Genomic DNA, 12,213 nt, shown 5'->3' with positions numbered 1-12,213 from the left:
TTGACCTGGTTCACTAACGTCCTGGTCGTCTTGACCTGGTTCACTAACGTCCTTGGTGTCTTGACCTGGTTTACTGCAGTAGGCCTATAGTCTATACATTGTGCAGTAGAGCTGATGACTCATCCACCACAGTGCTGCAGTCCAAGAATAACTTGCTCCTGCTTTGAGACGGTGTCAAGGTCGCATGCTCGTGATGTTGAACAAAACGGATATTAAAAAATAAGTTGGGTGTATGATTTAGTTTTCAGTGCACTTTAGTTCAGCACATACAGGGCAAGAAGCACTTATCTTTTTAATGTCACCCAGTGCTTAAGGAAAGTTGCGACATCGTACAAAATGCGCCATCCTCGTAATACCTGGGTGGCATAGCAAGTCGTGGAGCTCGTATAGAGAGTCACTGTTATCTGCGGAGCAGTAGATACGTGAGAGAGTGTCTGCAACAACATTTTCCCTACCCGGCCGATACACGATATCATAGCTGTAGCATTAAAGTTCAATGTGTCACCTCGTGATCTTTTCATTCTTTATTTTTCCAGCCTTTTTGGTATTGAACATGAAGGCAACAGATTTTTGGTCTGTGATCAACTGAAAATGATGCCCCAAAAGGTGGTGCCTCTATTTTCGTAAAGCTTCGGCAATGGCGTATGCTTCTTTTTCCACAGCAGAGTGGCGTTGCTCTGATTTTGAAAGACTTCTCGAAAAAAAAGGTGACAGGTCGACCTGACTGATTGAGTGTGGCCCCGATGGAATGATCAGATGCATCAGTCTCTACTATGAAAGGTTCACTATCAGGTTCACATCAGTAGGTTCACATCATCATCTATAGCCATACTACAGCCATCCCTATGTTTCTTTTGAGAGTTTTGAAGGCTTCAGTAGCAGCAGCCGATAGTGGAAAGCTTTTGCTTTGTATAAGTGGAAGGATCTTCTCAGAGAATTTGACAATCCATTGTGAATAGTAAGAGAACATGCCTACTACCCGACGTAGAGATGTCAGATCGTGTGATTGTGGCAGCTCCTGAAGGGGCCGAAGGCGTTCAGGGTCAGGTCTAATAGAGCCATTGTTGATAGAGTAACCAAGAAGATTGATGGATTTAGCAGACAAGATGCTCTTATCAGTATTGAAGGTCAAGTTGTACTTCTTGGTGGCTTGAAGGAATCTCTCAAGATTGGCGTCTTGCTCTTGCTAGCTCGTGCCACAAATAGTGACATTATCCACATTGGTAACTGTATCGTGGAGATTTTCTCAGCTATGATGTCGTATATTATGCATTGAAAGCTAGCAACACCATTCCTTATGCCATTGATGGGATTTGGAGGATTTGGAGAAACTGGTACAATCTATGGTTAGCTTCAAAAGCAGTGTACTATCTTTCTTATTCCTTAATTATGATTTGGTGGTAAGAGCTACGAAAATCTAGCATGCTGAAGACCTGGTATTTGGCAACTTTTCCCACCATCTCATCAATTTATGGGAGTGGATAAGCATCCAAGAGGGTGAATCGGTTAATTGTCTGAAAGTGATTCACAGCCATCTGCTTTTCCTGGCACTTGTGTGAGGTCCCGAGTACTAATGCTCACCATGGAGATTCACTGGCCCAATGACTCCTTCATCTAACAGCTTCTTGATCTCGGTATGTATAAACTTAGTATCTGCAGCCGTATACCATATAGACTTGACAGTGATAGGTCGGCCGTCAGGGGTGAGGTTAGAGAACAGTGACTGTGGAGGTGCCAAGGTAGTAGCCATGCTGCATACCTTAAGGGGGTGGTTTATCACTATCGAAGGGAATCATCTCCACACTAATGTGCTGTCTCAAAAAGTCATGTCCTAATATCACGTCAGCGCACATGTCCCGGAGGGCAGTGAGTTTCATAGAGTGGTAAACACAGCCGCCATGCATGAGTTCCACAGGGCAGTAACCTGAGGCCTTTGTGGAGAAGGATATAGAGGCAATGGAGACATTGCTCGTAGATGTTTGAGATTGTCAGATTTGACAAAACGTTGACTCACAAAACTTTCCGAGCTACCTTTGTCCACAAGTGCACTGATTGTCAGTCTGTTGACTTGAACTTTCAGTAGGGCCTTTGAGAGGAATGCAGGTAATGCTGCCGAGACTGTTGCAAGTAGCGGCATTTCAGCAGAGGTGGATTTTGAGGTAGATGATTTGCAGACCTTTGCAAAATGACCTTTCTTTGAGCAAAGATTATTCCGAGGATGTTTATTGTATCCGCAGAAGAAACATTTTGCGGTCATAGCAGCAGATGTTGGTGGTTCAGCTGGTACATTGGCAAGGAGCAGTGGCATCTGAGGTCTCCTTAGTACCAGTAGATGGTGCATTGTGGGTACTCGCTGTGATAGAGGGTGCATAGTAAGTCTGCCTGCTTTTGGGCTATTTCCAGAGCAAGAGCCTGGTCAAAGGCAGATGGAAGATCTAGAGTCTTATTCGCCAAGAGTCGCTGGTGGATATGAGTAGATTTCAGTCCATTGATGGAGGAGTCTCTTATCGAGTCATCACGGCATCGAGTGGCTGTTATATCACAGAAGTTGCAATCTTTGCTGAGTTGCTTTAGCGCTTGGAAATAATGATTGAGTATCTCGCCGGATTCCTGCCTCATAGTTGCAAGGAAGTGTCTTGCAAAAATGTCCTTCTTTGGTTTCACGTACAGTGTCTTGAGTACATCTACAGCAGCTTCGTAAGTTTCACTTTCCGCTATGTACTCGTATACTGGTGCAGCCACATAATTGACAGGTACCGCTAGTTTGTCTGGAGTATGAGTATCAATAGCTGTGAAAAAGTTTTGGAATATGTGATGCCAGTGGCTCCATTGCTTAGCTGATGTGCTGGAGTTGGGGTCGGCATCGAACCATTTGGGTCTGAGGAATTCATCCACAGTTGAAGGTGTTCAGCTCACGGTTCACAGTTGAATAAATTGAAGTAAGTAAAGTCTTCGAACCGAAAAATGGCTTTATTTGACTGAATAAAGCAGTGCTGAAACAAAGGAAACAAAAGCACAGAATTACAAAATGAAGGATAAGAGCAAGATGAGTTCTAACCTTGAAACAAGAGATATGGTACAACAAGCACTCATTGAATGTCCAGCAAGAGTTCGATTTGCAAATGTAACAAATTCACGACACAGTAAAACTTCACCATTCGCAAATTCACTTACCTCTGTACACCTATTCACCATTCGCAGGGCTTCACATATCCGCAAGTTTTTTCCTTCCGTCTCTCACTCAGGGTTAAAAATTTGTTTTGCACTGTTCTTTTTATTTCGGTTGTGCTCCACATGGAATTCAAAAATAAGTTATTTAATTGTATGAAGGGAACTAAGGTGAGTAAAACGAGATGTCTAACGACCCTGTATGACATAAAAGAAAGGAAATAAAAAAGTAAAAAGGCCATTTGGACCATCCTTTCCATATCGTACTCTGACCTTTTAACACCATAAATCATACTAAATTGGCATAAAGAGACGTATAAATATCTTATCAATACATTTTAAAAATAACATGTAATGTAATTATGTCCTTTTTAATATACATTTGTGTTTGATCAATGATGTCGAGTCTCCTCGGGCAATGATGGCGTGTTTGCCATCATATTGCCTTTCTATGGCTGGTACACACGGGTAAGTAGTGATGTAGACGTGGGGTCGCCACTCCTCTCCGTCCCTCTGCTGGCCATTGGGGAATTCACCCTCTTCCGCCCGTGCTGTTGGAGTCAACTGGACTCTCATCCACCAGATGCGCAGAGCCATCTGCCATTTAAACCGCATGGCTGCTGACCGTTACCCTGGTAAGGGGGGCTGACAGGTACTACACCTTGCCCACAGGTGTTTGATCAAGTTTTTCTGTAATCTCGACATCTCGATTTCCACAGCAACTAAAGTCAGTGTGAGGTTCGCTGCATATTTTTTAGGTATTCGAGCAGTTTGGGTTCGTGTTACATATTACTACATAAGGAAGTTGTTTTATCAGCTCCATTATACGTTATATCACAATCATTGCTGTTACTATATAACTATAAACATTATTATGCTACAAAAGACTAATTAAACATTATATATGGTGGTGTAAAAGACGGCTGTTTTAAATGGTGGTAAATGAAAAAAATTGAGGGCAGGGGGGAGTACTGTATTTATTTCTCATTTCAAACAGGAAGGTTGTTGCATTATAATACTCAAATGAGGTTTACGCACGCACGCATACATCCTTCACTTGGAAGTTCAAGATCTGTGTCTGCCTATGATTTATAAGGGGCCGTTCAAACATTAACACTATTTTTGCTAAAATCTGACACCCCCTCACCCACCTGACACCCACCCCTCATTGAAATTGTATAGATATCGACAATATGTTAATAAAATTTTCACATATTTATGAAAACTTGAAAAGTAGCATAATTGTCTAACTTGCAGGCAATATTTTAAGAAAGTTTAGCAGACTGAAAATCACTGTTTTTGAAATTAGTTATCTTACTATAATTCACCAAATGTCAGTCTGTCCGTTCGAAGGTCCTGCAAAAACGGCTCAACCAAACGCAACGATATTTTGGGTGGGTATTCCTGGGACCCCTGGGAGTAAAATAGGCTATAAAGTTTTTCCAAGTTTTCCAATTTTCTTGTTTTTCCAAACACGATGGAATAATATTTACCGATATGAACAGTGATGTGGCTTTTATTGAAATTCCACAAATACTGTTTAGATTTTGATGACAATTATGAACCTGCCGCGAATGCGGAAGTGGATAGATGACGGCAATGCGCGGGTTTGGTAATATCCAAATACAACCGTCATTCATTCGTAATGTTAAATCGTAAACGTTAATCATGTTAATCGTTTTGTTAAAGTATCAATTGATGATTGGAATTGAGTGAATACAATTACGATTTTGAATTCGTAATTGTATTCACCCAACCGTACGGAACTTCACATCTGGATTTAAATATTTGTTTATGTCACGAATGTTGTTAAAAGTTTATTTTTTATATTAATGTTATTTATTTTGTGATTGGAGTTATGCTGTTTGGAATGAAAAAAAGAGATATCAAGTTCAAGTGAATGAGGAAATGCCGTGACGGTTTCTACTTTCTAAACGTGAATTTGTGGATTGCCATATGCAGATTCGCCATTGACTGGGTATGGAACAAACGTACCCTTTTGTTTGCAAACGGGTACGTTTTTCATGGAAATCCTTCACAAACTTGCTGTCCATGTCTGACGTGCGACTGAGGGTGCTACACTGCTACAGGAATGTGGAATTTATTGGTTTCATGCTTTAGCATTTGCCGTTTCTGCATTGTCTGTTTGCTTCTGGCCTCCCACCCGTGTGTAGCATGGGTACCTCACTAGTGTCTACAATTTGAGCTATGTTTGGTTGATGCTGTTTTGGATTTTCATAACTTTGACAGTTGACAAATAAATGCAAATTTTTGCCACCATATTTTCTGGACAGGATTTGTATGCTATCAGAAACTTTGTAGTCTGAAGAGAATGAGCAAACTACATCAAGAGGGTCTTAATATGGAATAAAATCTTGATGCAAGTAACAAGTTATACTGTTAGTCGGTTTTGATATTTTTTTGTCCTAATTTACATAATACATGCACACAAATAAATTTGCTATTTTTTGCCACTTCACAATACACTTCCAGCACAGCCTTATGTGTGATGCATATACAGGCTCATACATATTCCTTAGACACTGTAAAAATGTAGATAACAAATTATAAGAAAGAAGATGATAAAACATGAAACAAAAGACTCTTGGCATGATATCTGAGGAAGGCACCGCATTCCTCTTGCAGATGTTATGACCCATAACTGCATTTATGGCATGTTTAAAAAGCTTCACGAGGAGAGTTGTTGGAAAACTACAAGACGAAAGCAAACATGAATCATGAAAAAATTGGCCATTAGGCCCTCAGAGCCCTCCACTCAGTGACGTCATAGTTCAACCCAAACCTTGAACTTTTGTTCGTTCTCACCACGCTGACTCAAATATTTTGGCACTCTGAGCCTCTCCTCTTGTGCCTTTGGATGTGTTACAGACGCCGACAGCTGGAGGCCATCCTCATACTGGCCAAGCAATTTCACGACACGTTGCAGCCTCTGTCGGATTGGATGGTGGGCCTGGAACGGCGGCTTGCCGTGGTTGAGCCAGTGGACACTCGGTCACCTGTAATTCAAGAGCAGATCAAGCAGCTCAAGGTGTCTACACTGAGTAACACTGGTTTTTACAACACCCTCAGTACTTTCACCTTGTGTAAATGTCTTCATGACTTTCCTTTAAAATTCGCCTTTGATTTTATCATTTTGGTATTTTTTTCATTAATCTTTCCACTTCTTTATATTCATTATTATTTCACTTGGGTTTTCTTCCACCTTTTTCTTCATCGTTCATCTTGTTTTGCAGAGACCACTGAATTGTGAGCAAACCTCCTCCTGGAGGAGATTTTAAGCTGACTTTCGTTTCTGCAATCTGGACATTAACGACCCCACTGTAATTCACAAAGAGAATGCCTTTAGGACACTATTCATCAAATTTCAAATTTCCTGTACTTGTTCAAGCATGTGGTTGACCCATATTGCCCCCTCATTAAGACCGTTCCTCATCTGTAACCACCATGGAAATCAGATCATACATCACATTTTCATCTTGAATGTTATTTACTCATTTCTTTTCATTGCTTTCATCTTAAAGTTTACCTGGTTCCCTTAATTTTAGGGATTTCTTTCTTTTTGCAATTTTCCATTATTTCAGAAAAATATTCCTATGTTGTTTCTTATTTTACATTCATTTTCTATTTTTTTTCTTCCAACACTCCCATACTTACCCTCCTTCCACCTCATATTCCCTTCTCCATAAACAAAACAATAAAACACCAATACACGCATGCAAACATCAGGCTCTGCAGGATGAGATAGCCAAACAAGCTGGGTCTCTTGAACAAGCTCAAGGCTTTGCCTGCTCCTTACTTAGCCTCACAAGCCTGCAGGCTCGGGCCCATGCTCAGAGCCACCTGGAAACATTTCGAGTACGTTACCTGGATATGTGCAATCATGTGGCCCGACGAGCCTTGCTCCTTGCAAACGCCTTGGACAATGCTCAGATATTTGGTCGTGACGAGGTGGCCTTGTTGACCTGGTTGGCCGAGGTGCGTGAGGCCTTGTCACTCGCAACGGTACAGGACTACCAGGCAGCCGTCCTGCAGGGACAGTTCCACCACCAGATGGTATCAACGGCAGATTGCAAAGCCTGTTCTACTTATGCCATCAATCTTGTGCTTTAACCATCACGCTTCACCGGTTGCTGCATTGTTGTTGACACTATGACTTACAAATGGCAGTGGCCTCGTTAAGCAAGTGCTGAGCTACTATTTTAACCCCAGCTATACTCACCAACTCTAATATATATTCTATTCAACTAATGGCTGCTTAATTGTTGCTGGCTTTTAGCGGCACCAATTGTGGTTATGGTGCTTGATGGTGGCTTTTTAATAGTTTATTTGTACCTTAAAGCTCTTAAGGAAAGCACTGCTGTCATGACTAAAATGTTGCATCCCACCATTCAGGTTTTACAGGAAGAAATCACTTCCAGAAAGCCAGATGTGGATCAGGCTGTTAAGAAGGGTCAAGCTCTTCTCAAGCAGTCCACGGGTGAGGAAATGATCGATGCTGAAGTCATATTTGATTTTAAAACGTCTTTCCCAGAATAATCTAATACTATCTGACCACATACTTTTACATTATCTTCTCCTGAAACATCATGATTCCACCATTTTCTCAGGTGATGACATACTCTTAGTTCAGGAGAAGCTAGAAGGTCTACGTGGTCAATATGCTGAACTAGTGGCCACCAGTAACCAGGCCACCCGGAGCCTTGAAGAAGCACTTCAGCTTGCCACTCGCTTTGAGACTGCTCATGGTGAACTGGACGATGCTCTGGGTATCCTGGAAGCAGGCCTGTATGACTACGATGAGGCAGAAACCTGTGGTGTTGAGCCAACCTCATTACTGCAAGACAGACAGCAGGTTTTTAAATGGCATTTGGTTTGAAACTTGTGTTTAATCTTCTGCAAGGTAAAATATTGTTTCCCATCTGACCTTTTTAAAAATTATAATTCTTTATCCTTCATGACAGGCCCTGCGGCAAGGTGTGATGGATGGGCATGTCCTTATGGATACGGTGAATGAGGTAGGCCGAGCTTTGCTACAACTGGTGCCGTGGCGTGCAAGGGAACGACTTGATCAGCAGATGGCGGAGGCTGGTGAACGGTTCCGTGCTGTCGGGGATGCAGTGGAGCAACGTGCTGAGAGAGTAGGTGCTGCGATACAGCGATCACAGCAGGTAGGACATCTAAAGTCTCCATCCATGTGGGATCTTGGACTCTGATGTCATGGTACTTTGTCATGAGTAAAAATCTAAATGAGATGTCTCCTTCCCTCAAACCCATATCAGTTTGAGCAGGCTGTGCTGGCTGAGCGAGCTTGGGCTGCTGAGATGAGCCGGAAGCTCGATACGCTTGGAGAGATCCGTCTAGAGCAAGACCAGATGTCCTCACAGCTGAGGGTGCAAAAGGTGAGCATGTCACACTGAGCTGGCTGAAGATCATTTGTTGTCTCACGTGATAATTGAGTCATTCAAAATATCCATCTCAGTTGGATATTTACTTTAATACCTCCCATCTGTCTCGATTTGTATCAGGTAACATAATTACACGCATATTTGTGCAATAATCAGCAACGTATTAATAAGCTGTACTAGTTTCTAGAACAAGAATGATGAAAACAAACTATTGGTGTCGGCCATTTGTAGTTGACCTTCCAGAAAAAGTCCAAAACTTGCTCTTCACAGGTCTTAGCGTGGCTTCTAGAATATTCTGATGGCTTCTTTTATCATGATCTCGACATGCTTTCAGTTTCTACATGGTCTAAATGTCTAGTCAATGTGTCCTCAACATACTTCTCTCTTAGGCCTTCACACTAGATGTGCTGCGTCACAAGGAGACCATGGAGGAGTTGGTTGTAAATGCTCCAAATGTGCTAGCTTCCTGCAATGATGAAGAGAAGGACAGACAGCAGGTGAGACTTGCTGGAATATCACTATTGTAATGTAACTTGCGATCTTGTATCAAGTTACCTACATAGGATTACCTACATTATTACAAAGTTACCTACATAGGATTCCATAGTAAGTCAATCTCTCCAATTCATGCATTCTGTTGATGTTTAATCAATAGTGAGCAAACAGATGTTTGTTTTCTCTCTGTACCTGTGCTGAGTGCAGTCCCAACTCGAAGTTCTTCATCAAGAGTTTGACTCTGTGAACCAAAGCAACAGCGAACGGCAGCAGAGGTTGGAGAGGGCTCAAGGACTGTTGGGGCAGTTCTGGGAGTCCTATGAGGAGCTATGTCCCTGGTTGGATGAGACAGAAACCCTCCTTGCCATCCTGCCAGCACCCGCGATGGAACCTGATGCTCTACGTTTACAGCAAGATGAACTGAGGGTACGATTGGGCCAAATGATTATTTTCCGTGAGGCACTGCTGTCTTTTGTTATTGCCTCCGCCACCGAAGGTGGATGGAGGTTATGTTTTCACCCCTGTCTGTCTGTCTGTCTGTGAACAAGATATCTCAAAATGTTGTGGACGAATTCAAACTAAATTTAGTGGAGAGGTTGTGTATGTGGCAAGGACGAAATGATTCGATTTTGGTGAAGATCCGGATTCGGATCCGGCTAGTATAATTTTTTAAGTGATTCTTCACCATTGAATCCTATAGGGCCAAAAACTATATATAGCAGGATATCTCAAAAAGTTATGGACCGATTTGCACTAAACTTGGTGGACGAGTCGGTTTGGTGACAAGAACAAGCCGATTAGATTTTGGTTCAGGTCTGAATCTAGATCCGGCATATCAGTGGATACAAAACATAAACTGTTCAGCCTGGCGGAGGTATGCACTCCCATTATTTATCATTCTTTACTTCTTTAACTTCAGACTTGACTCAATTGCTAGACTCCGACCGATGCGCATATGTATAAAAAAATTGACATCAGGCCTTGGGTTAATTAAAATCATCACATCATTCTTTTTTTTTTGAGTGCGTTTAGTTGCTTAATGACAATAATTATACTGCAAAGAGTGTTTATCATGTTAAATAAGTGTTTTATATTGCATCGATCAAAAACTCATGGAGGAGCTTGTACATATGGATGCACATTCAGGAAGAAGACCTCTAAAAAAAATTATACTAGCCGGAAGAAGAAGAAGACCGAGGTTTGAACCTCGGTTCCCATAATCATGAAGCAGAGGTTCAGTTGAAAAGCACTAACCTAAGAGGTCAGGCCAATCCGTTTCTTAAATACCCACATAAAGTGACGAAGAGATTGAATTGTTGTGGAAAAGCCTATAAGCAGGACAAGCACAAATAAAGCACTAAATTGGCAACGTCAGAATAAATGATTCATCCGAGGTCAGATTCATCTGTAAGAGCATGAGCATTCTTTCTCTCTGTTATCCCTTTAACCTCTATCCAGCCTCGTCAAAGCATCCTTAGTTATGAGGCTCCTGAAGCTTCTACATTTCCTTGCATGTCACATTTTTGAAGCCTGATTGGCTAGTCATGAGGCTGCCCATTATTTGTGTTGCTTCGGCTTTCAGTGTTTCAAAACTGTCTCCCGCATGACGCCATTTTAATACGAGCTTTCCTGGTGAGCTAGTCCAACAGATGACATCATACGTCTGGAATTTTCATGAATATCCAGCAGTCTGGATCTCTCCAGTAATTTCTGTAGTATTCTGGAAGCTTCTATTAGCTTTGTGTGAAAAAGGAAAGCTGCATTGCAAATAACCATGTTGAGCAATTGGCCGTTTGATACCGACTGTTTGTTCACATCAAAATACAATAATAATTTTGTTTACTCATGTGTATTCAATATTTTATACATTCCAAAAATTAATGTTTTGATAGCATCATCATTGTTGGACTGACAGGGCGGCCTAGAGGTATGCGCGCACTCGTCTCTAAGCCGTCTCGCCTGGGTTTGAATTATGACCCAGCTATAAACTGTCATCCTGGTGTTTCACAGGCAGGGTGATTCATCAATGTTCCTTGGATGGGAAAGGCATTGGCCAAGCTTTCCCCTGCCAACCCCACAAGAACGCGGGAATCGTTGTCGTCATTAAAGAAGAAGAAGAAGATTGCAGCATTAATGTTAAAACATTATAAGCTTTTAATATTGGCTTTTAAGGAAAACTTGGTACTTTGCCTTCAACTGCAGTTTTGGATACTGTTTTTGTAGCCGATGCAACACTCCACTTGCTGGAGATATGCCATTTCATTTATCTGGAGCCGGGGGCCGGGCCTGAGCCTTGCTGACCTTGCAAATAGTCAGGCGACGAAATCGTGCACCATTGCTAAAAATGGTCCGTTGGTTAGTTTGGCCGGGCAGGCACGGAGTATGGACTTTAAATGTGGTGGGAATCCATACATCTGCTTCTGTAATGAGTGAAAAGGGATTTTTCTGTTGGAACATTCACGTCGTAGGATTCTGTCAGTGGGGAGCTGTTGTGTGAATGTAAGGAGATGGCAGAATAATGGAATGCCTCAGTGGAGAGGCATGTGGGGAAAGTCGACAGGATGAAGTGGACTTGGAAATAATGACTGCGACAGCCAGTTTCATTAACCACATTGTAACAAAATTGACCTCTGAACCCTTTTCTTTCGCTCACTTCCCTTCACTGACATGTCATCACCAGCCGAGGCAAGACGAGGGAGGGTCGGGTTGCTTGAAGGGGGGAAAAGTGAAGTTGCATTGTTAGAGAGGTAAAACAAGGGGTTTTGCAATTTAATTTCTTGAATATAAAACATGGATCTCAGTTCTGTGACTGAAGGCCCTGAGGTCCACTGGGCATTAAGTGTAGCTCGGATGGCTTTATAAAACCTGGAGTTGGAGTCCAAACAAGGACCTAGTAACTGAAGATTTATTAATGCCAGCCAGCTGTGTGGCAGATTGCTTAAGTGGATTGTAAGCTGAGTTGTGTGAGCATCTTGGGGTTAAATTGTGGAATCTCACTTTGAGCCAAAAACAGTCTTCTTCAGGCACCCTCGTGTTGCTGGCAACTGGAGAAGCCATCTGCTCTGATCATACCTCGTCACTAATTGCTTACTGCCCCACATTCCTCATTTGTGGACACAGGACA

The 12,213-nt window shown here is 42.1% G+C and overlaps 1 protein-coding gene across 1 annotated transcript in view; it reads left to right on the top strand.

The window, feature by feature from the left end:
• The window catches only part of DST (dystonin), a 390,037-nt gene that overhangs the window by 311,047 nt on the left and 66,777 nt on the right, over nt 1-12,213 (top strand). Inside the window, exons 64-71 of the mRNA XM_078772579.1 lie at nt 6,058-6,217; nt 6,916-7,242; nt 7,582-7,666; nt 7,797-8,041; nt 8,151-8,357; nt 8,469-8,588; nt 8,984-9,091; nt 9,297-9,515. Of these exons, the coding sequence (XP_078628705.1) occupies nt 6,058-6,217; nt 6,916-7,242; nt 7,582-7,666; nt 7,797-8,041; nt 8,151-8,357; nt 8,469-8,588; nt 8,984-9,091; nt 9,297-9,515 (1,471 nt within the window). The remainder of the gene's footprint in view (nt 1-6,057; nt 6,218-6,915; nt 7,243-7,581; nt 7,667-7,796; nt 8,042-8,150; nt 8,358-8,468; nt 8,589-8,983; nt 9,092-9,296; nt 9,516-12,213) is intronic.

Source organism: Myxine glutinosa, chromosome 2, assembly GCF_964187855.1.
Source record: "Myxine glutinosa chromosome 2, kmMyxGlut1.1, whole genome shotgun sequence".
Classification (NCBI taxonomy): domain Eukaryota; kingdom Metazoa; phylum Chordata; class Myxini; order Myxiniformes; family Myxinidae; genus Myxine; species Myxine glutinosa.
This window is presented reverse-complemented; position numbering and strand designations above follow the sequence as displayed.